This window comes from Sardina pilchardus, chromosome 16 (assembly GCF_963854185.1).
Source record: "Sardina pilchardus chromosome 16, fSarPil1.1, whole genome shotgun sequence".
In the NCBI taxonomy this organism is placed as follows: Eukaryota; Metazoa; Chordata; class Actinopteri; order Clupeiformes; family Clupeidae; genus Sardina; species Sardina pilchardus.
In genome coordinates, this window is record NC_085009.1 from 11511261 (window position 1) to 11535153 (window position 23893).

Below are 23893 nucleotides of genomic sequence, written 5' to 3' on the forward strand. Positions count from 1 at the left end.
GTCCAGTGTTAAATTTAGAATGTTTGGCAGATGCTTAAATACGCCAAGGCTGACACTGGTATGTCTGAAATAACTGGCCTGTAAAAATAAAAATCTGCCTGCCTCTATGGGAATATAACATACTGTAGGGGTGCAAATACTTATGGCCCTTGTTTTTTGAGGAAGAACATTTATTCATTTATGATACATTAAGAAAATTGGTGTCCTTGACGGTTGCATATTTCCTCATTCTTCTACTTAAGGTATTAAGATCAGTTTCCAAAAGATCATTTTATATTCCTCTTTTTAGTCAACTTTAGCCACCACTTTTGACCATCTTTTGTACCGGGCCCCTGAAAGGAAGGTAGGCCCAGTGGCGATTCTAGACACGGGGCACTGAGGAATTCAAGGGTAGCATCCAGATAAACAGAAACAGGTTGAAGATGTTAAATTAGCACTCATGCATTAGTAAAACCATGCACCAAACACCATAAATTTAAGGACAAGGATTTTCAAAGACCATAACTCTAACAACAAATTTCTTAGCATTTGGATAAAATGCAAATACAAAACATACATAAACACACAAACTAGTTAATCTAAGTTGTCTATCTCTGGGTTATATGCTGTGCTAACATTCTATTCTATTCTATTCTATTAAATGAAGATATAGAAAAAATACTCCTCCAAGACATTTTTCCCCACAATAACTTACAGTATGTCATCTGTTTAGCTGTCAAAATAATTTGCAACTAAATACTTTACAGTAAATATGAAACAGGAATGAAATAAACACAGATTAAAGACTAGCCTTAATCTAAACTATTGCTTAAAGCCTTTGAGCCAGCAATATGGAAGCATGACGCTGCATTCATAATGCCACAGATCCTAAGGCCTGATCTCATTTCTCATTCTTCCCCTTCCCCTAGCCTAGCACTGCTACCCTTTGTCCCTCGAAACAAAGTGGCATGACATAGGGGTGAGAATATTCCCCTCAAGGGACACCAGCATATACTGTAGGTGACAGCCGGGATGACTGAAACACTATTTAGTTACATATAATTTACAAACAGATCGTACCACACTGAAAGCTAACATTTTACCACTAGCAATAACCGCCAGCTATCCTCTGTCAAAACCAATTGCATTTTCGGCCCTGAACAAAAAACGTTCCGAAATTAGGCAATTTGAGCAAAAGTGGAACATGTGAAATGTCTCATTTGCCAGTGGTTCTTAACTGGCCTGACTTCGAACCCACAATTTCACATGTTCATAAAGTTGCGACCACTACATTATTTTTAGTGTTCAAGCCGGAACAGATATGGTGAGCTAGCCTACATGGTAAGACATACAACATGACTGGCCTACTTGTTTCGATCATGCAGATGTTTGGCATTACTGTACATGTGTGAAGTCTTCAACTGTTGATGTTACCTTTGAAAGTACTCGACAGGTTTGCCTTTGACATGTAGTTGGCCAGACACAGTTTTCTGTGAATATTTCAAGAACCGTATAGGCCTAGATGACCAAATCATTTTTGAATGTTGGTCTCTGGGGGCCATGTGAATACATCCCATATCCACTCCATTGAGGTATTGGTGGAATTCCGTTCATGGGGGACCATATCAGCTACACACATAAACACACACACACACACACACACACACACACACACACACACACACACACACACATCCATACACACAGGCAAGCATATCCTCACACGTATGCACACACAGATAGGCATGTTGGCAGCATGCATAAACACACCACACACTCAAAAAGCACACATGCAGGCAGGCAAGCAGGCACTACACACACACACACACACACACACACACACACACAGGCATGTTGGCAGCATGCATAAACACACCACACACTCAAAAAGCACACATGCAGGCAGGCAAGCAGGCACAACACACACACACACACACACACACACACACACACACACACACACACACACACACACACACACACACACACACACACACACAAACACACACACACACAAACACAGAAACACACTATACACAACAACAAACACACACCGTGCACACATTCATTGTGTTCATGGAGATGGAGACAAATTGACAAGCGTGACTGGGCAGCAGTCATATTTTGTACTGCTCTGCTATTGCTAGAGGCTTTTACAATAATAGCAGATCACACTCTGGGTGATTATTGTACTTAATGTCACCTTACAGGTATAAAATGAAGATGACCTTGAACCTTGACCCACCCAGTTTGGTGTGAACACAAGTTCATTGTTATGACTCACACAAAGCCATCGATATCTCCAAGTTGCGACAGCCGTTGACTTCCATGTTAAAGCCAGATTAGAGCGGTCACGTGGTTAGTGGGTATAGCCTCAGTAGTTCCCTTGGTCCCTGGTTTACTACGGGATTGACAGCAGCGATCGCATTAATATTTACGGTAAATACTCGATGAACATTACTATAAACTGCATTTCTACATACATATATTACTCAATGAAAATGCATTATTATGCACACGACCATAATTCATGTAGAAAAGTCTTATTATAACACCAACGACCATGACATACCGGATGTGCCACCATTGTTTGTACACGGGAGTCAATGGTAGTGTCGCAACTTTGAGATATCGATGGCTTTGGACTCACAGGGATACACTTTGCTATCTTAACAATCTTAATCTTAATCTTGAATTTCCCCTTGGGGATCAATAAAGTATCTATCTATCTATCTATCTATCTATCTATCTAACAGAGTGGACTGTTGATAAACTGCCTGCTGTGGTGTACAGTATGTTATAAACAAAGCCTATCAAGATTCTCTGGAAACACACCTCACTCAACTCACAAGAGAAAACACCCGTCTAATAAACACTTTCATTTAATCTATTAGTAACATGATTGATTCATTTATGGATCTCTGATTACAATGCAAGAACCATGAAACAACAACTGTCGCTGTCTAAAACCACTGAGATGCTGATCAGCAAGATGGCCCATTTTGACCAAATGTTCTGTTCCTCCAGTGCTCTCCAGACTGCCAGTAAAATTCTCCGGGTTGGTCAGTTAACGTAACGTCCGTTATAAAGACACAGCTGTGCGCAGTTTCCACGCAAGTCATACTTGCCCTTGGACATTTTCAGCTGATTAGAAATTCAACTAATTTAACATGATGTTTTTCTTTCTATAGATATTCACTTTTTATTATTTTCTCATTTGTTTGTATCTGTCTTGTATGTCTTGATGTTAACAGGTAGGCTACGCTGGTGATTACGCTCTGGCATATTTTGTCTTATCATTTGTTATTTTGTAAATTTGTTTGTTAACGTCTTGGTGTCGTCTTATGTGTCAATGTCCTCTGTGTGGAGTGCTTTGGGTTGCACTCTGTGCATGTTAAATGTGCTATATAAATAAACTGACTTGACTTTATGCACCTGTTTATCCTGACAGTACTTTTGGACTTGGTTACTGATAGATCATTTTGTATGTTTGTACGCAAATAAAGACAAGAACCAGTGCATTCCAAACGACAATCACAATTGTCAAAGAGAGAGAATGATACGACACAAAATGGTTCGCACTAGGTGAATTTAGTCTGGGGCCTCCTTTTATACAAGGGTTTACGTATCTAGGGTCTCTAAGTTGCCCTTTGACATATTCACGTGGCGGAAACTATAACAATTAACTCTGGCCTTCGTCCCACCAAATATGTGTCACAGGGAATATTTCAAACGTAACATTACTTCTGATACAATAACAAATACAGAACTTGCGGTCAACATTTTCCTGTAAAAATCCTGTATGCTAGGACTAAACCAGGGAAACTTCCAAGACAGCTCAAGCACAGATACTTACTGTACAAAGACACAGAAATAAAAAATTGTAATGAGAAAATGGAACCTAAAAAAAACTTTTATGGATGTCTGAAACACCCAGCTCCTGCATCATGCACCTCATGCATGCTCCTTAATGCCACTGCGGCACATTCTGCTCTGTAGCACCTGACCTGACCTAATGACCTGACCTGAATAGCATGTTTCTTCCAGTGACAAAGTACCGACTTCCCATTAATGACCATGTTACAAATAGTGTTATCATACTGTGTACTAGCGTATGGCTAGTTACTTATAGTCTAATTGTGAGGCAGTCCTTTTAACACACACACACACACACACACACACACACATACACACACACACACACACACACACGCACACACACACACACACACACAGACACACACACACACACACACACACACACACACACTTTGCCCTATCAGCCACATAAGTCACAACAAGAGCCAGCAAAAGGACCTTTCCCTGAACACTCCTATGGCTATTCACACAATCTATTCCTCTTTTCTCGCATTGTGTTTCCTTTTGCGGCTCACCCTTGCACCCAGGAGGAACAGAGCATGAAAGAAACCAAAGGCCAAATCATTGCAGCATGTCGTTGATGATGGCCAGAATATAGTCATTGGCCCGGGTTTCCCAGATTTGTTAAGAAGCTCTTAAGTGCTAAGAATGTTCTTAGAACGCTCCTAAGAATGTTCTTAGAGCAAATAGTGTTATCATACTGTGTACTAGCGTATGGCTAGTTCCTTATAGTCTAATTGTGAGGCAGTCCTTTTAACACACACACACACACACACACACACACACACACATACACATATACACACACACACACGCACACACACGCACACACACACAGTCACACACACACACACACACACACACACACACACACACACACACACACACACACACACACACACACACACACACACACACACACACACACACACACACACACACACACACACACACACACACACACACTTTGCCCTATCAGCCACATAAGTCACAACAAGAGCCAGCAAAAGGACCTTTCCCTGAACACTCCTATGGCTATTCACACAATCTATTCCTCTTTTCTCGCATTGTGTTTCCTTTTGCGGCTCACCCTTGCACCCAGGAGGAACAGAGCATGAAAGAAACCAAAGGCCAAATCATTGCAGCATGTCGTTGATGATGGCCAGAATATAGTCATTGGCCCGGGTTTCCCAGATTCGTTAAGAAGCTCTTAAGTGCTAAGAATGTTCTTAGAACGCTCCTAAGAATGTTCTTAGAGCGCTCCAAGAAGTTCTTAGCACTCAAGAGCTTCTTAACGAATCTGGGAAACCCAGCCATTGTAAGTTAGAATGACTCCCATTTCTTATTCATTGCTTTGCGCTTTATCATGGCTGATATCTAGAAACATACACTGAATGATATGACGATAAGACAGCAATCATCCAAACCACAATGAAATATATGGTTTGGTTTGGATTGGTTTGTTGTCATCTCGTGTACATTGTGGTTTGCTACTGAACAGGCATCATTATTATGATTAATACATGGCTCTCCATAATGCTGCAGAATGCTCCATTCACTTGAATGGGCCATCCCAGCATTTGGAGGTCTGATATTTCTCGATCACAGACCGTTGATAAGTACAAGAACAGACTGCTGTCAAGGGTTTTGTGCTTCTTATTCACCTCTTTCATATCAATCCCCAAGTAGGCTAGTCCCGTCATTTCTTGTAATGGAACTTCATTCAAAAGTGAAAGCTGACGGTTGATCAGCTGTGTTCTAAAGAATGTTTGATTCAAGTTCAGCGTGTGTTGTGAACTATTTGTTTATCAGCAAAAGCCATGATGAAACGGTAACAAATAAATGAAAGAGTCAAATCATGTGGAGTTTTGGCAAGCGTAATAAGCGGGATAATGTATAGAACGCCGGTCATTAACAGGAAAATAAGTCCCGGCAGTGCGAACAAGACCCCGAAATGCCAGCTGAGACAAAGCTGCTAAGACAAGTCTGTCCAAAAATATGGGTTGAAGGGCCAATGAATGAATGAAATGGAAAAAACTATCCGTTTTGTGTGTGTGTGTGTGTTTTTATTAAACAAACAAGCTTATTACAGACCGTACCAATAGTGCAATACTTAAAACACTAAATAGCCTACTTAAATATCCCCCGCCACACACACAAACTCACACTCTCTCTCAGGAAATATTTATCTGATTGAACTGCAAAATAGCAATCGATGTCTAATAAGTAAGATATTAGAAGCTTAATAGACACACGTGCTGTCAGGAATGCAACACTGCCAGTTAAGCCAAACAACAGAATGAACTTTGGCTGCTGAAACTGATTGTGTTACTAAACCAGGAAATTTCTGTTGTAGCCTACATGTGATTGTGCCATAAAGACGTTGTTGAGAAGTTTATCAATCTAAAGGGTTGGGCCTATGCCAGTAAGCCTATGCCATCATGCCAGGAAGTCTAGTTATATTTTTCAGAATTAAATGTATTTTCCTGGTGACCTTTTGGTGACCTGGTGATTTACTCAAAATAAGTCATGTTTTTTGGTAAATATTTTTATGATTTTTTTGTGTCCCTTGGTTTGACCTACTCTCTCATATTAACTTGTTTTGTCTGCAGTGCTGCTGTCGGCCATTTGGGTGCCTTTAGCAGAACTGCTTTGTGGTGCCCCTCTCCCATGTTTGATGCTGTTTAAAGGGACACTTCACCGATTAGCATTAAAGGAATATTACGGTATTTTACACTTTAAGCCTATTTTCTGTATTGCCTAGCATGAAAATGAGTGGTTGACACCGAAATCTCAATGATTGAGCCTGTTTGTGGAATTTGGCAGCTTTAGAATGGAGCTCTGTATGGCTTTAACATTGCTCGCCTTAAAACACCCCTAAACGTTCATTTTTACAGTAAAAATATGCAGCTCACTGAGTGGTTACTGGTCTTCAACGACCTTCGATAGCAAGTTTAGCAGCTAAATACAGCTTCTGTCATCTTTTATCAGGGATTTTCCCAGAAGTACTTTTTCAGATACCTCACAACCGTGTGTGCCTAATATAACACAACAGAATTTGAATTTCACTGCGAAACCTGCTATAGAAGATCGTTGAAGACCAGTAACCACTCGGTGAGCAGCACATTTTTAAAAATGAACGTTTAGGGGTGTTTTAAGGACAGAAAAATATTAAATGAAAATATGAATATTGAAAATTATATAGGGGAAAAGGCACCCATTTCATGGAATGACACATTTGACCTACTGTACATGAAACTCCACCTGAACAAATAAACCAGACCTAATGAGCAAAATAAATCATCTTTCAGTAGTTTGAACAAAACCACCCTTCAACAAACATTTCTGAAGAGGGTTGAATACAAGCAGCAAAATGCTTTATACCTACAGTACAGTATGAATTCAAAGGTGCAATGTCTCGGTATGGACTGGGCGTGGATTGCCAAGTAATTAGGTTGCTTTACTTTAATTATCAAACAACCATGGGGCCGTTTCTGTTGAAAACCAAACATAAGTGACCTACAGTATGTGCAGTGGTGATAGCACTGTGGCTATAAGGAACTGGGCTAAGAATCAATAGCCATGAAGTGTTGACACCATTGCCATGCTGTGTCCTTGAGCACCACACTCAACCTTTGTAAGAATTTATCACTTCCGATAAAACTGTAAGCCAGATGAATAAGTAGCTACAGTACTTCTATTGCATGCCATAACTCAACAAATCCTGATGATTATAAAGACAATACCACCGTGACATTATTCAAATGCAAAGAATGAAAACAAACAATTGAAGTAATGAAACAATAAAATTATAAAGTATGGGTGACCTACATTGAGTATGGACACACCTAGTGTAATTATGATTACTGTATGTCTGGGAATCTTATCAGCCTGGCGGACTAGAAAGCTTCTATTCAAAGGTTATGATTATGTTCAGTGTTAAGAAAAATGAAGAAAGAAATTCCCTTCATGACTCTCTATCAGGCAATTAGCTTGTGAATGTATATGTGCGCTGTACTACTTTAAAGCAACACTAAAGCACTTTTTGTACGCATGCTATTTGTATATCCAGCACTGGCTTTGCAAATAATGATGTCCACAGATAAGTTATAGTTAAGATTTTATGAAAGTATGATGTATTGCAACATCGAAGCGAGTCAAATTTGTAGTTTCTTATGTCTTATTCCATCGAACTACAGATCTGCTACCCGATCTGGTAACATACTCTGGAAACTTACACAGTGTGGTTACAGCCGATAGAGGGTTGCGAAGCGAATGCAGAAGTGCCGTTCACCCTGTTACGAGTTGATGAACCACTGAAATGATTTTGGAAACATTATTTTAAGGTACAAAAAACTCTTTAGTATTGCTTTAATCCAGTAATCAAGGTTGTACAGTATCTTGTCACTTATATCACAACACCGTCTTACCTCACATTTTTTTACTAACATACTGAAATCATACCTAGTAGAGACTGCTGTTTTCTTCAGTCACATATGACACAGTAACTCACACTACAGGCTAACGTGATACTTCACTTTCTGACATTTCAGTCAAATATCCAACCGGATTGCACCAGAGCTGGCACACTGGTTGTTGCGTCTTCTGATTTGGTGTCAGAAGACGTAACAATCAGTGTCTGATTGTCTGAGCCTACTTTAAAGAGACCCTACATGTATGCAACTTTTTCATAGTCATAAATCTTAAAGCTTAGAAATCGTGGTTTTGCTTGACTGACCAGTTTTATCGAAAACAGTAATATTTCCTCCCGCCCCCAGTGTCCCTATCTGCTATTGCAGCCTTGCAGTTTATTCAGGAGACGATCGCTCCTTGATTACATCTGGAAGGCTGAGATGCGTAAGGAACAAGAAGAACCATGCTTGCAATTTATATATTTTTATATAACCTATATATGTATAAGTATACACGCTAGAGCTGTCGGGGAAGCTCTGCAGAGAAATATGCAAGCATAAAACGAGCGAAAACAAAAAACGAAACCAATCCTGCATAGTTCCTCTTTAACTACATGAAAGGTTGGATAGGAATTTGGATCGGGCTTTCCAGACCAAGACTAGATTCATGGCTAAAAATCAATTAAAATTTGCACAGTTCCTGCCTGGCAGAAGACCAGGTGCTCATACAGTTTCACTAAATTTAATATGATTTGTGTTTATCATGCAAGAAGAAATTCATAAAATGTAGTCATCATAACACTAAATAGTAATCAGGACATATTGATTACTTTTAGCTTGAGTCTTCTTAAAATGAAATGTTAAACATGATCAATTAAGCATCAACAGGATATAGTGTTCATGAGAGTCATTATAAAGTTTCTTTAGGAACTTCATAAGTCATCAGGAAGAATCTGTTATCTTCAGGAAGCAGATGGTTATCACTGACGTGATACCAATGATCAATAAATAACTGACGAGGAGGAAGAAGGAACTGCTCGTAACCCACACACCCTTCCCACATACAGTAGCGTGTTCGAGGGGCGAGGCTCCAGACTCAAAACTGTATATAATAGGGAGGGCTAGAAGACACTCATCATTCAACTCTACTGAAAATTCAGACTAGAAAACTGAACAGGTAAGGTTTAATTGTGGTGGATTCGAGTGTTCAATATCAGATGAGTTTGTAGCATTTTGAAGTTCATAGGTCTTTATTTAAGGCTATAGGCTATATCATGTTGCAGTATCATGGTTATTCAGTAATGTTTTCATGTCATCTTTATATCATTTCTGTGGCAGCAGTTTTAACGGAATCAAACCTATTTAGTCAAAATGCATAGACTTGTCTCGAAAGTAAAGTATTATATTTGCTCTTTGAAAACTGCATCTATAAATTCTTATCTAGGCCTATAAATTAAAATGTGTTCTATGCTGTGGGAAAAGTCAAGTGTCAGCATCAGGGTTAAAACAAATGTAACAACGCAATGCAAAGATAGAGATGGTAGTATGCCAACAGTTAAGGTGATGCCTACACCTCAGCTCAAAGCAAAGAGGTGGACATGTCATCATAATCAAAGTCATAACTTGGACATAATAAAATGAACAAATGGGATCAGTTTCCTCAAGCTACTAAACTGTTGATATCTTAATTGTGACACACTCTTACAGTAGTTTGCGCAGCTATCTAAACAGGATTTATTGCACATCTCTTATCTTCAAAGGGAGCTCTCAGGCTTCATAACGACTATGATTGTCTTGCTTCAGATATGAATCTGTCTACGTTCCTGTCAGTGACTGGGCTCTGCCTGTTGCTCAGCTGGTGTGATGGCTTAGGTAAGTTACTGGAACAAGAAATATTTTTGAAAAGACATGATTACTCAAAGGCATGTCAAGCTTTCCAAAAAGAAATGTAATATTCTGTTGCATACTTGCAATAAATAACATTAAATAAATAAATAACAACTGCGCTCTAAGCGATGTTGGATAACATCATTTCTGTCGCTACTCCCTCCCCTGCAATTGAAACTCCTAAACTCGCATCTCATCGGTAGCCACATCCTGGATACTGTCCCCTAGCAACATCTTGGATAACAGCCTAGCCACATCCTGGATGTTCAGCCTAGCCAAAGCTTGCTATACTAAAATGTGTAGAGTAGCCTACTACATGCATCTGCACTCGCCTGTACTTGAACTCGTAGGCAACAAGAAAACAAAAACAGTTTTACACTTATTTACTTTCACTATCGACTAACAAGGAGGTTTACAATTCAAAACAAAGTCAATTTGAATGACTGAAGAAACTCCCCACAGACCAATTGTTACATTTTGTGACTGTGTGCCCTTAATGACAGCTGCATTACATGAGCCTACTTTAGACCAGGTTTTTCTTGGTCAGTGGCATTATTATTTTGAGTCACCTTAAAACAAAGATTTTTGTTGATTCCAACCTAATTTTGAAAGTTTTTCCCCTTATTTTTTTAATGTTTCACCCTGTTGGTCACAGAAAAATGCAATACAATATGACATCATAACATCGTCCCATTTTGTTTAGCCACAGAAAGCCCTGGTCGACCTTTCATCCTAGAAGCTGTTGAGGAGGCCAAGAAGATTGTGAATGAGGCCTACAAGTATTCACGTGAAGAGTAAGCAAATTCTCTATACATTCATTGTATATCCATCTCATGATGTTATTCAAGTGGGAATACCATGAGTGAGTTTTCGTGTGAATCATATAAAAAATAAAAGTATGGTCATGAACGTGTGGTCATTCTCTGCCATGTCCCACCCTGTAGGAGTCTGAGCAGAGTGCGCAGAGAGAGCATCCGCCCCTCGGATATTTTGCGACTGATGAAGCAGCCAGCGCGGGATACCCGCAACGCAGTGCGGGCCGCCGACACCATGGACATCGCCCTCGAGCTCATCCACCAGAAGGCCCATCACATCCACAAGAGATCGATCAACGCCACAGGTCAGATGTGAAGAAAACCCGCTGTGGTCAATTAAGGTTTCATGGAGTGATTTTGAACACAGGTTCAACTTCCTGCTGTTGCAAATCCACGTCACTTCAGATAATGCTGCTGCTAAATATCAGTCAACATTGACTTTGATGAAGCGCTATATAAATGCAAGTTGTTGTTGTTGTTGCTTTTGTTGTTGAAAACTGTACTTTAATTCTCTGACACCCATCCATATGGGGTCCACAAAAATGTCCTTGGCGTTGTGTTATGGTGATCAGAGGACTCACTGCGTCTCCCTCTTACAGACCTGATCTCAGAGGAGGAACGGCAGCTCATTGAGCGTCTCACAGGCTGTGCTAGCCGTGTCCTAACCCCATCCTGCAGGACAACACCCTTAATCAACAAGTACCGCACCGCCACCAGTGTCTGCAACAACAAGTGAGTGATCAAGATCAGTCTCATGTCACTGGATTTCCCCTAAGACTACTGTACATACCGGGGCTGCGTTTCCCAAATTCATTAAGAAGAGCTCTTAAGTGCTAAGAACTTCTTCGGAGTGTTCTTAGAGCGTTTTTAGAGCGCTCCTAAGAAGTTCTTAGCACTTAAGAGCTTCTTAACGAATCTGGGAAACCTGGCCCTGAACTGTTTGAATTTTAGTGTTTGCACAGGCTGCTGAGTTGTTAGAGTAATGTTCATGTGCCTCTGCTCAGTGGGCAAAGTACATCAGATTGAATTGTGGTCCTCTGTTCCCAGGAAAAACCCAAGACTTGGAGCCTCAAACACACCTTTCGCCAGATGGCTGCCGGCCGAGTATGAAGATGGCATTTCTCAACCAAAAGGGTGGGACCGGAATAGAAAGTACAACAATTTCCTGCTCCCTCTGGTAAGATGATGACGACGATGTTGATGATAATTATGATAAGAAGATGATGATGATGATGATGATGGTGATGATGGTATCGTCACATCTGTGGCTCATGTTCTCCCGCATGTTTTCTATCAGGTGAGAGAGGTGTCCAACCGCATCCTGAGCACCACTGACAATGGCGTTGTGAGCGACCGGGAGTTGTCCTACCTGACGACGATCTTCGGTCAGTGGAACGACCACGACCTGACATTCACGCCGACCTCCCCCAGCATACGCTCCTTCAGCAGTGGCCTGAACTGTGACGCCAGCTGCGAGCAGTCCAATCCCTGTTTCCCCATACCGGTCAGTGACACTTTTCTCCACTATTCTATATAACTCCTTCTCTTTCTCTCTCTCTGTCTCTCCCTGTCTGTCTGTCTGTATATCCATCTCTCTTTCTTTGTGTCTTTCTCACCTTCTGTTTGTTTTTACTCGTATACCTTCCACAGGTCCCTACAGGAGATCCCCGGCTGTCTCAAGGCGCTTGCATCCCAGTGTTCCGCTCAGCTCCGACCTGCGGCTCTGGGAATACTGCCTTCATGTTTGGCGGGCAAGCCACCATACGGGAACAGATCAACTCGCTGACAGCCTTTGTGGACTCGGGCCAGGTGTACGGCTCAGAGGACATCCAGGCACGCGACCTGCGCGACCTCACCAACGACGGAGGACTAATGCGCGTCAACCAGAAGTTCCGTGACCCCTCGGGCAACCGGGAGCTGCTGCCATTCTCGAGTATGGAGGAAAACAGGTGCGCTACGCGCCGACCTATCACCAATGACACCACTGCAGAGGAAATCCCTTGTTTTGTGGCAGGTAATCACTTCCTACTTCCTGTTTTCTCCTCTTTTTTACTCTTCCATTGCTCTCCCTCTCCCCCACGGGAAGTTTCATGTTCATACGCTTCCTGACACTCCCATGTGCCCATCTGCTGGTTGTGTGCAGGTGATGCTCGTGTTGATGAGAACATTGGCCTGACGTCTATTCACACTCTGTTCTTGCGGGAGCACAATCGGCTGGCTCGGGCTCTGCGGCAGCTCAACCCACACTGGAGCAGCGAGACCCTCTACCAGGAGGCCCGCAAGATCCTGGGTGCTTACCATCAGGTGGGGCAACTGAGGATACACGAGTGTCCTTCCACATAGTTACTACTTTGGCTATTTTGAATGGTGAAGACACAGCTTGTTAATCCTTTACCGCTCTTTCCAACCCATTCACACCTGTGCTTTTTCAGATCATTGTGTACCGTGACTACCTCGAGCACATCATTGGCCCAGAGGTGCAGAACAGATACCTGGGCTCTTACTCGGGCTACAACGACAGTGTGGACCCCAGTATCTCCAACGTGTTTGCCACGGCTGCCTACCGCTTTGCCCACAACACCATCCAGCCGCTGATGTTTCGTCTGGATGAGAACTACAATGATCACCCCCAGTTTCCCAGCGTACCCCTCTTCAAAGCTTTCTCTACCCCATGGAGGCTGGTCTTTGAAGGTTAGTGTGGGTATTAGTTGGCTATGTTACACTGATGATATAAAGTTAGCTAGTTAGCAAACTACAGAAGTTAACAATCAAATGTTATCTACTAGAGAAATTTGTTGTCAACATTGGGAAATCAAGGGTGAATTAGGTTGATAGCATACATACGTATTGGACGGTTAAATTAATGCAATTCCTTAAAACCATTATGTTCAGAAACCAGCAAAACCCCATCTGTACTTAAAATGAATGAATAAAGTGTACAGTACAGTAACTGCTAGTGATTTTCCCCTATATGCCGAATTCATCTATGCATGGCCAGTTGACTACATGAGCTTCGGTATCCCATTAACTTCCTGTTCCCTTCGCAGGTGGCGTTGACCCTCTGATCCGGGGCCTGGTCGGACGACCGGCTAAGCTGAACACCCAGGACCACATGATGGTGGACGCCCTTCGGGAGAAGCTCTTCAAGTTCACAGCTCACCTGGCATTGGATCTTGGCTCCCTTAACCTCCAGCGAGGCAGAGATCATGCCTTACCAGGTACTGTGCTAAACATGACTAATTTACCGTGACTTTTACTGTCCAAAGACATTACATGTATTTTGTGTAATCTCAACGAGTTATAGGATTTCTGAAAATATTACTTAAGTTAACTTTTTTCTCTGCACAGTGCTTTTTCATGTCTGTTACCTTAGTAACTATAACTCATTGTCCTTTTCTTTCCTTCTCTTCAGGGTATAACGCATGGCGGCAGAACTGTGGTCTCTCTACGCCCAAGACAGAGGCACAACTGGCTCAGGTCTTAGGGAACGAGATCCTGGCCCGTGAGCTCCTGAAGCTGTACGGATCCCCTGACAACATTGATGTTTGGCTTGGCGGTGTTGCGGAGCCTTTTGTCCCTGGTGGCCGCGTGGGACCCCTCTTTGCCTGTCTCATCGCCACCCAATTCCAAAAGATCCGTAATGGGGACAGGTGAGATGGAGGGGGAACTCTTAGGGGTCCTTAATTGGGGGAGTGTCTATATGGCTTGTGTTAGCATGCGCTGTAGGTGCCACATTACTTTAGGAGACCCCTCCACTGTGTTTGCAGGCTGTGGTGGGAGAATCATGGGGTGTTCACAAGGGCACAGAAGACCTCACTGGCCTCGGTCTCCTTGACTCGCATCATCTGTGACAACACTGGCGTTAGAGATGTTCCCAGCAACCCCTTCCTCTTCACAGCCCGCGGCTCTGGCTACACCAAATGTGATGACATCTCTCCATTTGATCTCCGTCCATGGCTAGAGACAGGTGAGGGCACACCACGTAAAAATCTGACTTTTTCTCATTAGAAATCCAATCACTTCCTGTCTTTTCCTTTGTACTGTCCCTGTCACTTCTGTGTCTTCATAATGATCCAAATGGAGTGACTTGTAAGGACATGACTCTGGTAAATGGCCAATTGGTGGTTGACGTAAAGTTGTTTTGACCCTCCAGGCAATGTTCAGAATCACATTGTCAACGATGGAAATGAGGTTAGAGAGGATTTACTTCTGCATGTTGTATTTTGCACAGATGAGAGAATTTGCAAAAAGAACCAATCATATCATATTTAAGGCCACTTTCTCTTGTACACATAAATCATGTTTTGAAATGATTTTCTGATCTCACACAAGGTAATCACAAGGTAATCATGTCTTTCCTTTCCTGGCATGATGGCATGATTCTCACAGTTTTTTGGGGGAACTGGCTTTCTTTCTTCCTGTCAATGATTTATCAGTAAGATTATTGTCAGAAATGATTTGTTGTGACAGATTAGTAATTAGGAAAAAGTGTTAAACATTTTCGTAATTTCTGCAGATCCGGACACTGAGCCTATCCCAGGACCACCAGGACCACGCGGACCTGCTGGGCAACAAGGTGCAGTAATCCATCTAAGACATAACCATGTGTTGGAAAACCTGATTGGAAAAATCCACATACACTATATTGCCAAAAGTATTGGGTCACCTGCCTTGACCCCCATATGAATATCGGTTACATCCCATTCTTAATCCATATGATTTCATATGACATCGGCCCACTCTTTGTAGCTATGACAGCAAATGCCCTTCTGGAAGAATGGTCAAAGATTCCCTTAAACACACTCCTAAAGCTTTTGGAAAGCCTTCCCAGAAGAGTTGAAGCTGTTATAGCTGCAAAGGGTGGACCAATGTCATATTAAGCCTTATGGATTAAGAATAGGATGTGACTGAAATTCATATGGGTTTCAAGGCAGGTGACCCAATACTTTTGGCCATAATAGCGTATGTTCTTTTCAAAATTCATTGCTTTGCACAATCTGACCATGTCTCTACCATAGCAAATGTTGTGAAACTGACCGTACCTCTGTGTGTGTAACTCTACAGGTCCCGCAGGGCCCCAGGGTCTAATGGGTCCCCCCGGGCCCCCCGGCAGTGGCAGCCAACAACCTCGCTCTGCTTTCTCCGTCACCCTCGGAGGCTCCATCCCCTCAAACAGCAACGTCCTCCGCTTTACCCGCGTCACCTACAACGGCCAGGGCCACTACAGCACACAGACCGGCAGGTTCACCTGCCGGGTGCCAGGCGTCTACCAGTTTGAGATCTTCTGCACGGCGTTCCAGAACGTGGGCAGCATTCAGCTGAAGCGAAACGGGGCGGTGGTGTTGACCGCCTTCTCGTCCTACGTGGACGGCCGAATCAACTTTACCGGGGACACGGTGGTGCAGCTGGGGCTGGGGGATCAGGTGTGGCTGGAGGCCAGTCAAGGGGGGTCCGGACTTCTCTCAGAGAGTCGCTTTACTGGACACATCCTCTTCACAGTCTAAGGGCAAGAGAGGACAGTGTACATATTTTCATTCGCTGCACTGGCATGTAGATAGATAGCTTGTTACTGTTTTTAAACTTGATCTTTGCTCCGATCTCGTATTTGCATTCGCACTTCATGTAGACCCTTTTACTGTTTATGACAGTGATGGATAGCGTGCACAGCATGGTGCCAGAAGTCAGTTACACTACAGGGATTAACCGTACAAGATTACCAAACTACCTGATCATGCAACAACCGGACATGTTGATGCTAGTTACACTTCTAAATCAGCGTTAAAAACTGTGTAGTTTCCTCTTATGTCCTCTTCCTCCTCTGAATCGGTCTGAACAGAGCCTATTCACGGAGAGCCTGTTTACTCCCTACTGACTGCCATTCTATCGAAACTGGTTGCTGTTCACCCATATTTTGTGGTTGTGAGTAAGCCCCAAATGACTGGGAGTCTATGGACAAGAAGGCTAAATTCTAGATTTTTTTACTTGCTTATCATCAAAAAACGTCACATTTTATTGTAGTTTCCACAACTATAATATGAGTTATACATCAAAAGTGAAACAAACAAATGTCCTTTCAATATTTTACAGGGTGGGCTGGTAGCCAAGTCTGAATGATTGGGGTAGCACATCAGTTTCAGCACCATACATGCGCAAAAAGATTTACAACGTTTAAGCAGTAAAAGGGTCAATACAGCATTATATTGGCTATTCCCACAGGCACACATAGCTGGCCATTTCTGCTTGTAATCTATAGGCATTGCTATATTAGTCTAGATATTATTTAGATTTTTTATTTTTTTTTTTTAATTATGTTTGCAAACACATGAAGCAGATACATGGCAGAATCATGAATTCTATTAAGAATTTCGGAATTGATTCTAATAGCTTACAAGTGCGGAATATTTTTTATGTTTTGCTGAGTATGTATTGTTTACACTGGAAATAATTGTAACACAAGCTGTGAAATCCCAACATATGCACTGAATTGTATACTGAGTACTTAGACTGTTTTTTGAAATAAGACTCAAAACAACAGAGAATAAAGAACTCAAAATGAACTTCAGAATAATTCCATCAAGTAACAGTATGTTACATTACTCTAGCTCTTTGCTTGTTATTCTGAAGCCAAATGTATACTACTTTATGACATTCACTGATACTGTGTTGTTCATTTAAAAATGTTAATAAAATGACATAAAATGTATTTTGCCTCACAGTGTTTTCCTTACGGACACAAAACAACAGTCAAGTAAAATTAAGTTAAAAAACAGAGATTCAGTCTGGAGTTGCTCCAAGGGGAACAACCTTGTACCATATTAATGGGTACAAAGAAGTACCCCTACAGTCTGTGCCTTTTTGGTACATATAGGTCCCTTCAAGGGTACAAATGGCTCGTCGCTGGGGTGGTACCCCCAGGGTACAGCAATTGTACCCTTACCATAGGTACAGAGTTGTACCCTTGTACACTGTACCTTTTGAGAGACAATTTTGTACCTTTGCAATATATTTGTACCTTAATCCACTGGTACAAAGGGGTACCCCATTAGATGGTACCAACTTGTTCTTGTTAGGGGTACCACCACAGTGACGATGCCATTGTACCTATAAAGTGGCAAAAATGTCCTAGTTAAATAGAGAGGAATGAGGAAAAGAAAGACCACAATCTTCATTTTCAATCAACTTTATTGAATGCAGTTTTTCACTTTTAAATCCCTATGATCCCTGGGAGGAGGAAAAATAATGTATAATGCTTAAACTCTTATGATCTGTTTATAAAGTAGAAAGAGGCAACATTAAAATATTAGTCAATACACAGAAGTGCTAACACATTTGTACAATTTGAAGGTATCATTTTTAACTTCTTACACACAGTATATCATTGCCATAAAGATATAAAAAGGACCCGGTCTACCATAAGTGAGCAGAGGCTTTGTCCCTCAAACGCAGACTTCCAGTCTTCTTGGGTCACCTGGACAACTGGATACGGTGTGTTGGGTTCATCCTGAAGAATACAACAAAACAGACAGGGATGCACGTTTTGATTGGTCAAAAAAGAGAGAGATAGTTGATGGACCCCCCGCCCCCAAACAAACAAACAAATAATCATACCTATGGCCTACCTACATTACCACTCGGTGACTCATGACATTTAAAAAAAAAAAAAAGATAAATCAATCAATCAATCAATCAATAAATAACTAAATAAATCAACTACTAACTAGGGTAGACTGCGACCAGTAGCACCAGTCAGCAGCCAGAGAGCTAGGCAGAAGCTAGAGATGCATACCTCTCCCATTATGATGTGATGATTCACACTCTCTTTAAAAATGATTGGCAGGAGGATGAGTGCCGCTCTGAAGTCCATTCCTAGAAGAGAAGAGAGAGATACTTTATTCATGTTAGGCATCCAGTAGCTTACACATACACACACACACACACACACACACACACACACACACACACACACACACACACACACACACACACACACACACACACACACACACACACACAAAATCAAAATCTGATTATCATCTCAGAATGCACTGAATTGTCTACAGATTTTTCCACGCACGCGCTTATCATAGTGTAATAATAACATACCATTAGTCTTCAACAAAACCACTCTTTGGATGAATAAAGCTAGTTTCATGCTTCGTGTTAGGTATCAGTAGTGACAATGGTAGCATCCATAGCTACATCAATCAACTAAATCAGGGGGTGAAATAACTTAATATCAACCTACTTCATTCGTTTTACTGGTCCTTTTTCCAGTTATAGCAACACTACATATTATGCATCAACACTATCGATACATATATTATGATTAAGTAACGACCCATGCCCCATGGAAGGTCGAAAGGTAAGGTTAACTTTCCTTGTGTGTCTGTTAACGTTAACAACGACTTTCGTTGTGTCTGCTAGCTGCTAACTTTAGCCTGCATTGTAACAGCCACTTTAAATGTATATATGATAGGTAGGCTAAGCTATTGCGCCTGATGTGTGAAAACTCACACTCTACATTCAAAACGACACCTCAGACTGAATTATTGCTAGATATGGTATTAACTCCAAAAATTCTACATAAAGGTGAAATTAGTCACTGGAAAAGTTAACATTAACAGCTAACATCGCTAACGTTAGCGAAGTTAGCTCGCTAGCACTATTTGATAGCTATTATTTGCTAACTAATTATGATTTCTATGATGGCTAACGGCGGTGGTTAATATTTCATTGTGAAAACGGTACATTTCTAATAAATTCCCGTTTTCAATTGGCATACAAAAGTACTGTAATTCTTACCTTGAATACGATGATGGCAGAGTAGGCCTACAGCACACAGCTTGCAGTCAGATTCATGATAGAAAAGTGACGGTTGATGTGTCTGAGGTCATTCGAAGCCCTCGATTTGGCATATCCCAGAGGATTGTGTACCCTTGCAAAAAGGCACTTAATAGCACCCCAGTTTATGTACCCTGTCACGAAAGGTACTTCTCAGTACCGCACAGGAAGTGTACCCTTTCATCAGAATAAAGTACTTATTTTGTACCCTACAGGATGTGTACCCAAAAGGTACTTCTTAGTACCCCTTGGGAACACAATAGGACCTTTAATGGTACATTTCTGAATGTTGTACCTTAAAGAATTAGATTGTACCTTCACTCTTACTTTATGTATGATAATGTACCTTTTCAAAGGGTACCTATATGTACTTGTCAGCATTCATAATTCATTGTGTGCCTTTTTCTTTGGAAAGGTACTTATTTGTACTCAGCAAGAGACATGTTAGTAACTTGGATGGTACAGTTCTGAAATTTGTACCTTGAAGTACTTGATTGTACCCTCACTGTACCTTTATTTCTGAGAGTGTAGATGCTACTCTACTCTACTCATGTTTGTTTTTCCACTGTAAGCTACCCCTATAAGCTAGCAGGTTGCCATAGCAATGCTGAAGAAAACAACTGTAATGACATTAACGTCACCTTTTGGCACCGGCTCAGCTCACTTGGAACCTCAACGGAGGTGATACCAAAAACAGTGCCACTTGGAACCTCAACGGAGCCAGGTACCAGCAGCCAGTTTTTGCTAATGGAAAACCAAAAAAAATCGAGTTGAGCTTTTACCATGCAGTGGAAAAGCCCCTATAGTCATCCACGTCACCTGACACCATGACAAGCGCTAAGGGCCAGACTACAAAGCGTCTACTTCCATCACTGTGGCCCCTTCTCAACCTCTCTCTTCGATCCTCAATGCTCGGTCCTCCAGGCCAAAGACACATGCAATTACAATGCCTCGTTTTTGCAGTTTTTGCAGCTTTTTAATTTTTAACTAGGTGGTGCTATACAGTACATCAAATGAGTGGATATGGGTTGACATGGCCCCTGGAGGACAACATACAAAAAAATGGCATCTACAGGCCAGTTGGTGCACGCAGTCATTAAATGTACACATAAATTAATTTAACCCTTTTAATCCCAACGGTCACAATTGTGACCGAAAATAAAATTTTGCTCCTGTGCCTTTAAAGATGTCATTGTATGAATTATCAATACAATTTCCCCAAAAATGAAAACCTGAAAGGGTCTCAGTTAAATGTGTGAAGTGCCAAATGTGTAGTGTAATTTGTCACATGGTCAGAGCTGCTTATGTTTTGGTTGCACCCTGACCAGAAAATTTCCACCCAAAAGTTCCCAAACTAAAGCTTAGAAAAGTATGTAAAAATAGGGCAAAGAGTTTGGGTACCCATAATCTTTAAGGTGTCTAGTATGGAGGGATGCAAATGAAATATGTGAACTTTGTTCAGCGTTCTCATAGCATGAGTGAACATGAAGACGGTCACAATTGTGACCGATGGGAAACTACAGAGTCAGATTTTGGGGATTTTCTCTTTTTTTGACACATTTCTTTGTCCAATCATCTAATTTCCAATAAATTCCAGTCAGAGATGATATGGGGACATTGTCCAAGGTCTGTTCTTTACATTTATATTTGTATCACAATACAATACTCAACATTGACTCGGCAATTCTCTGTCTTGATTACTTCAAAGGGAGACACATGATTTTGATATTTTCATGTCTGGGAAAAAAATGGGATTAAACGGGATTTATGTAGGCCTACAGTATGTCCCCCCATGAACCTGTGTGGCGGTCATAATTATCATGAATTTTATCAGGTCTCTCAGGCTGGAACCGCACTGCAACCACGACCCAGTTACGGAATAGAAGAAACACCTATTTTTTTCGCTTGAGTGGTTCTGTGCAGAGATACTTTTAAAAGATCAGCGTACAGTCATCATTTGTGTTTAAAAGGGGAAGTGGTGGCTGCATGTGTTCTATAAAGTAGCAAAAATAGGGTGACCACCAACCAAACTCTGAAAAGGACAGGTTGTATCAAGTGAGGACAAATTAGCCAAACCACACAGCAACAGCAGTTAGAGAATAGATATTCCGTAGGCTAGGCCTAGTTGATTTTTCAATAACAATCACAAGACACAAATTTAGCCGTCTAGCATCATTAGCCCTTTTTCCATTGAAAAGTTAATTCGCTTGAAAGGACACTTCACCAATTAGCATTAAGCTTTGTATCTTTAGAAAACCAGTCATGTTTTTGAATGGTCATGCATCATTCCCTCAGTGTGCCTTGAGATAGGAGAAATACGGATTTCAATGAAACCCGTGAACAGGACTTCCTGCTGCTTTCAATGATGTAAAATGATGATTTTTACATCATTGAAAGCAGGAAGTCCAACATTGAAATCCGTATTTCTCCGATCTCAAACTGAGGGAATGATGCATGACCATTCAAAAACATGACTGGTTTTCTGAAGATACAAAGCTTAATGCTAATCGGTGAAGTGTCCCTTTAAAAAACGGTGCGCATCAAAAGTAAGTGCAACACATGTGATGGAAAATGACTTCTATCGTTCTAACGTCGGTTTTGTCGTGATAAGTTAATTCGCTCGCCAGAGGTGGATTAAGGAGAGTTAAATCGATATAGGCTACATGTGATGGAAAAGGTTTGTAGCGATATAAGTTACTGTGACGCCTGCTCAGAATGTTCACAAAGTCTGCGCTAAAATCTGAATTCTGTCTCGCGCATACAAAGACCAAAGACAAAGACAAATAATGCAACTGCAATATCACACAACGCTCATGTTGCAAGGACGCTATATTAACAGTTGCACAGTTCTTTGTGGCAGTTAATTCTTGAGAAACAAATGAGCATCTGAGAGTAGGGTTGGGCGATGTCCCCTTAGTTGGCATTTAACGATGTGTAGAGCAAAACATAGTCAACATTAATTACCATATGTCTGTACAGAAATCCATTTTTACATACATTTTCTACAAAAAATGACATATCTACACAGAATATTATAGGCAACATGGCCTGATGAAAGCGGGCAGCTAAGAGACATAGGCTATCAAAGTTGTGAAATATCCAGACATATCCAGACATATCATGTCTGGAAGGCTATGATGTAAAGTTATAGAGCTTGTATGGAATGGATCACCAAGTAATTAGGTGGTTTTTATTTTAATCTGTTGAAACACCACAAAGCTGCCTTCAATGACCGAGCCTACTGTACATGGGCGGTTGTAAAATGGTGGCTATAAGGTACTGGGCTGTAGCCAGAAATGTTGAGCATTCAATGTAAGTCACTTTGAATGAATGTGTCATTCCCTGCTGTCTTGAAAGTCTCAATAAATCTTTATACTGTACATAACTATACACAATTGCCAATTCGCTGGATAGCACCACAGTTCAAGAAGGGGTTCGCTGTCGGTGGAAAAACGCCTACAGTGTGCTGGGGGGCGAGGCTCCAGACAGACTATATACTGTAAAGCTAGACCTTGCACACTGCACTGGACTAAAGGTTCACACTAACACACTGGCCCTTGCAACCCAGGCACTTGTGTTTTCAACACCAGCCCACCACGCAGGCAGTCGTCCATATGACAGTCATCTTTCAACTTAACTGAAGATTCAGACTGGAGACTTAACAGGTAAGCTTTAATTATGTTGTATTAGAGTGCTCTCATGACTTTCTGTTTTGATAATAGCAATAGTTAAGGGCTAGGCTAAATTATGTTTCAGCATCATTATTATTGAGCCATGGTTTCATTGCCATCTTTGTATAATCAAAGTGTATGATAATGATATGCACTCTTTGAAAACCATTTTGGAAAAGATGTAAAGCAAACTCATGTGTGTCTTGGAAATGTTATGGGTGAGTAAACGGACATCAGAAACACCTTCACTGTCAGTGCAAACTTTCCTGACACATCAGGCTGCGTGATGACTGTTTCATTTACATTTTAGATGTGAATGGTATGGTATGGTAAAATGGCTAAAATGAAACTGAATAGTTGGTTATTAAGGGATGTGTCTATTTTTGGACGTGTTCTTCTGTCTAAAGCT

General features: G+C 41.4%; 2 protein-coding genes across 4 annotated transcripts in view; both read left to right on the forward strand.

Annotated features, from left to right (window-relative positions):
- The first annotated feature begins 10075 nt into the window (after positions 1 to 10075).
- LOC134060531 (eosinophil peroxidase-like) lies at positions 10076 to 17621 on the forward strand. The gene is made up of 14 exons (XM_062517261.1): positions 10076 to 10142; positions 10861 to 10951; positions 11102 to 11277; positions 11572 to 11704; positions 12020 to 12149; positions 12270 to 12476; positions 12623 to 12986; positions 13116 to 13276; positions 13405 to 13663; positions 14020 to 14190; positions 14385 to 14622; positions 14740 to 14939; positions 15489 to 15548; positions 16037 to 17621. The coding sequence occupies exons 1-14, from the start codon at positions 10076 to 10078 to the stop codon at positions 16474 to 16476; spliced, it is 2697 nt and encodes an 898-aa protein (XP_062373245.1). The 3' UTR covers positions 16477 to 17621.
- A 5640-nt stretch (positions 17622 to 23261) lies between these two features.
- The window catches only part of LOC134059684 (myeloperoxidase-like), a 34358-nt gene continuing 33726 nt past the window's right edge, over positions 23262 to 23893 (forward strand). For all 3 annotated transcript variants that reach the window (XM_062516139.1, XM_062516140.1, XM_062516141.1), the window contains exon 1: positions 23262 to 23478. The gene's annotated coding sequence lies outside the window, so the exon portion shown is untranslated. The remainder of the gene's footprint in view (positions 23479 to 23893) is intronic.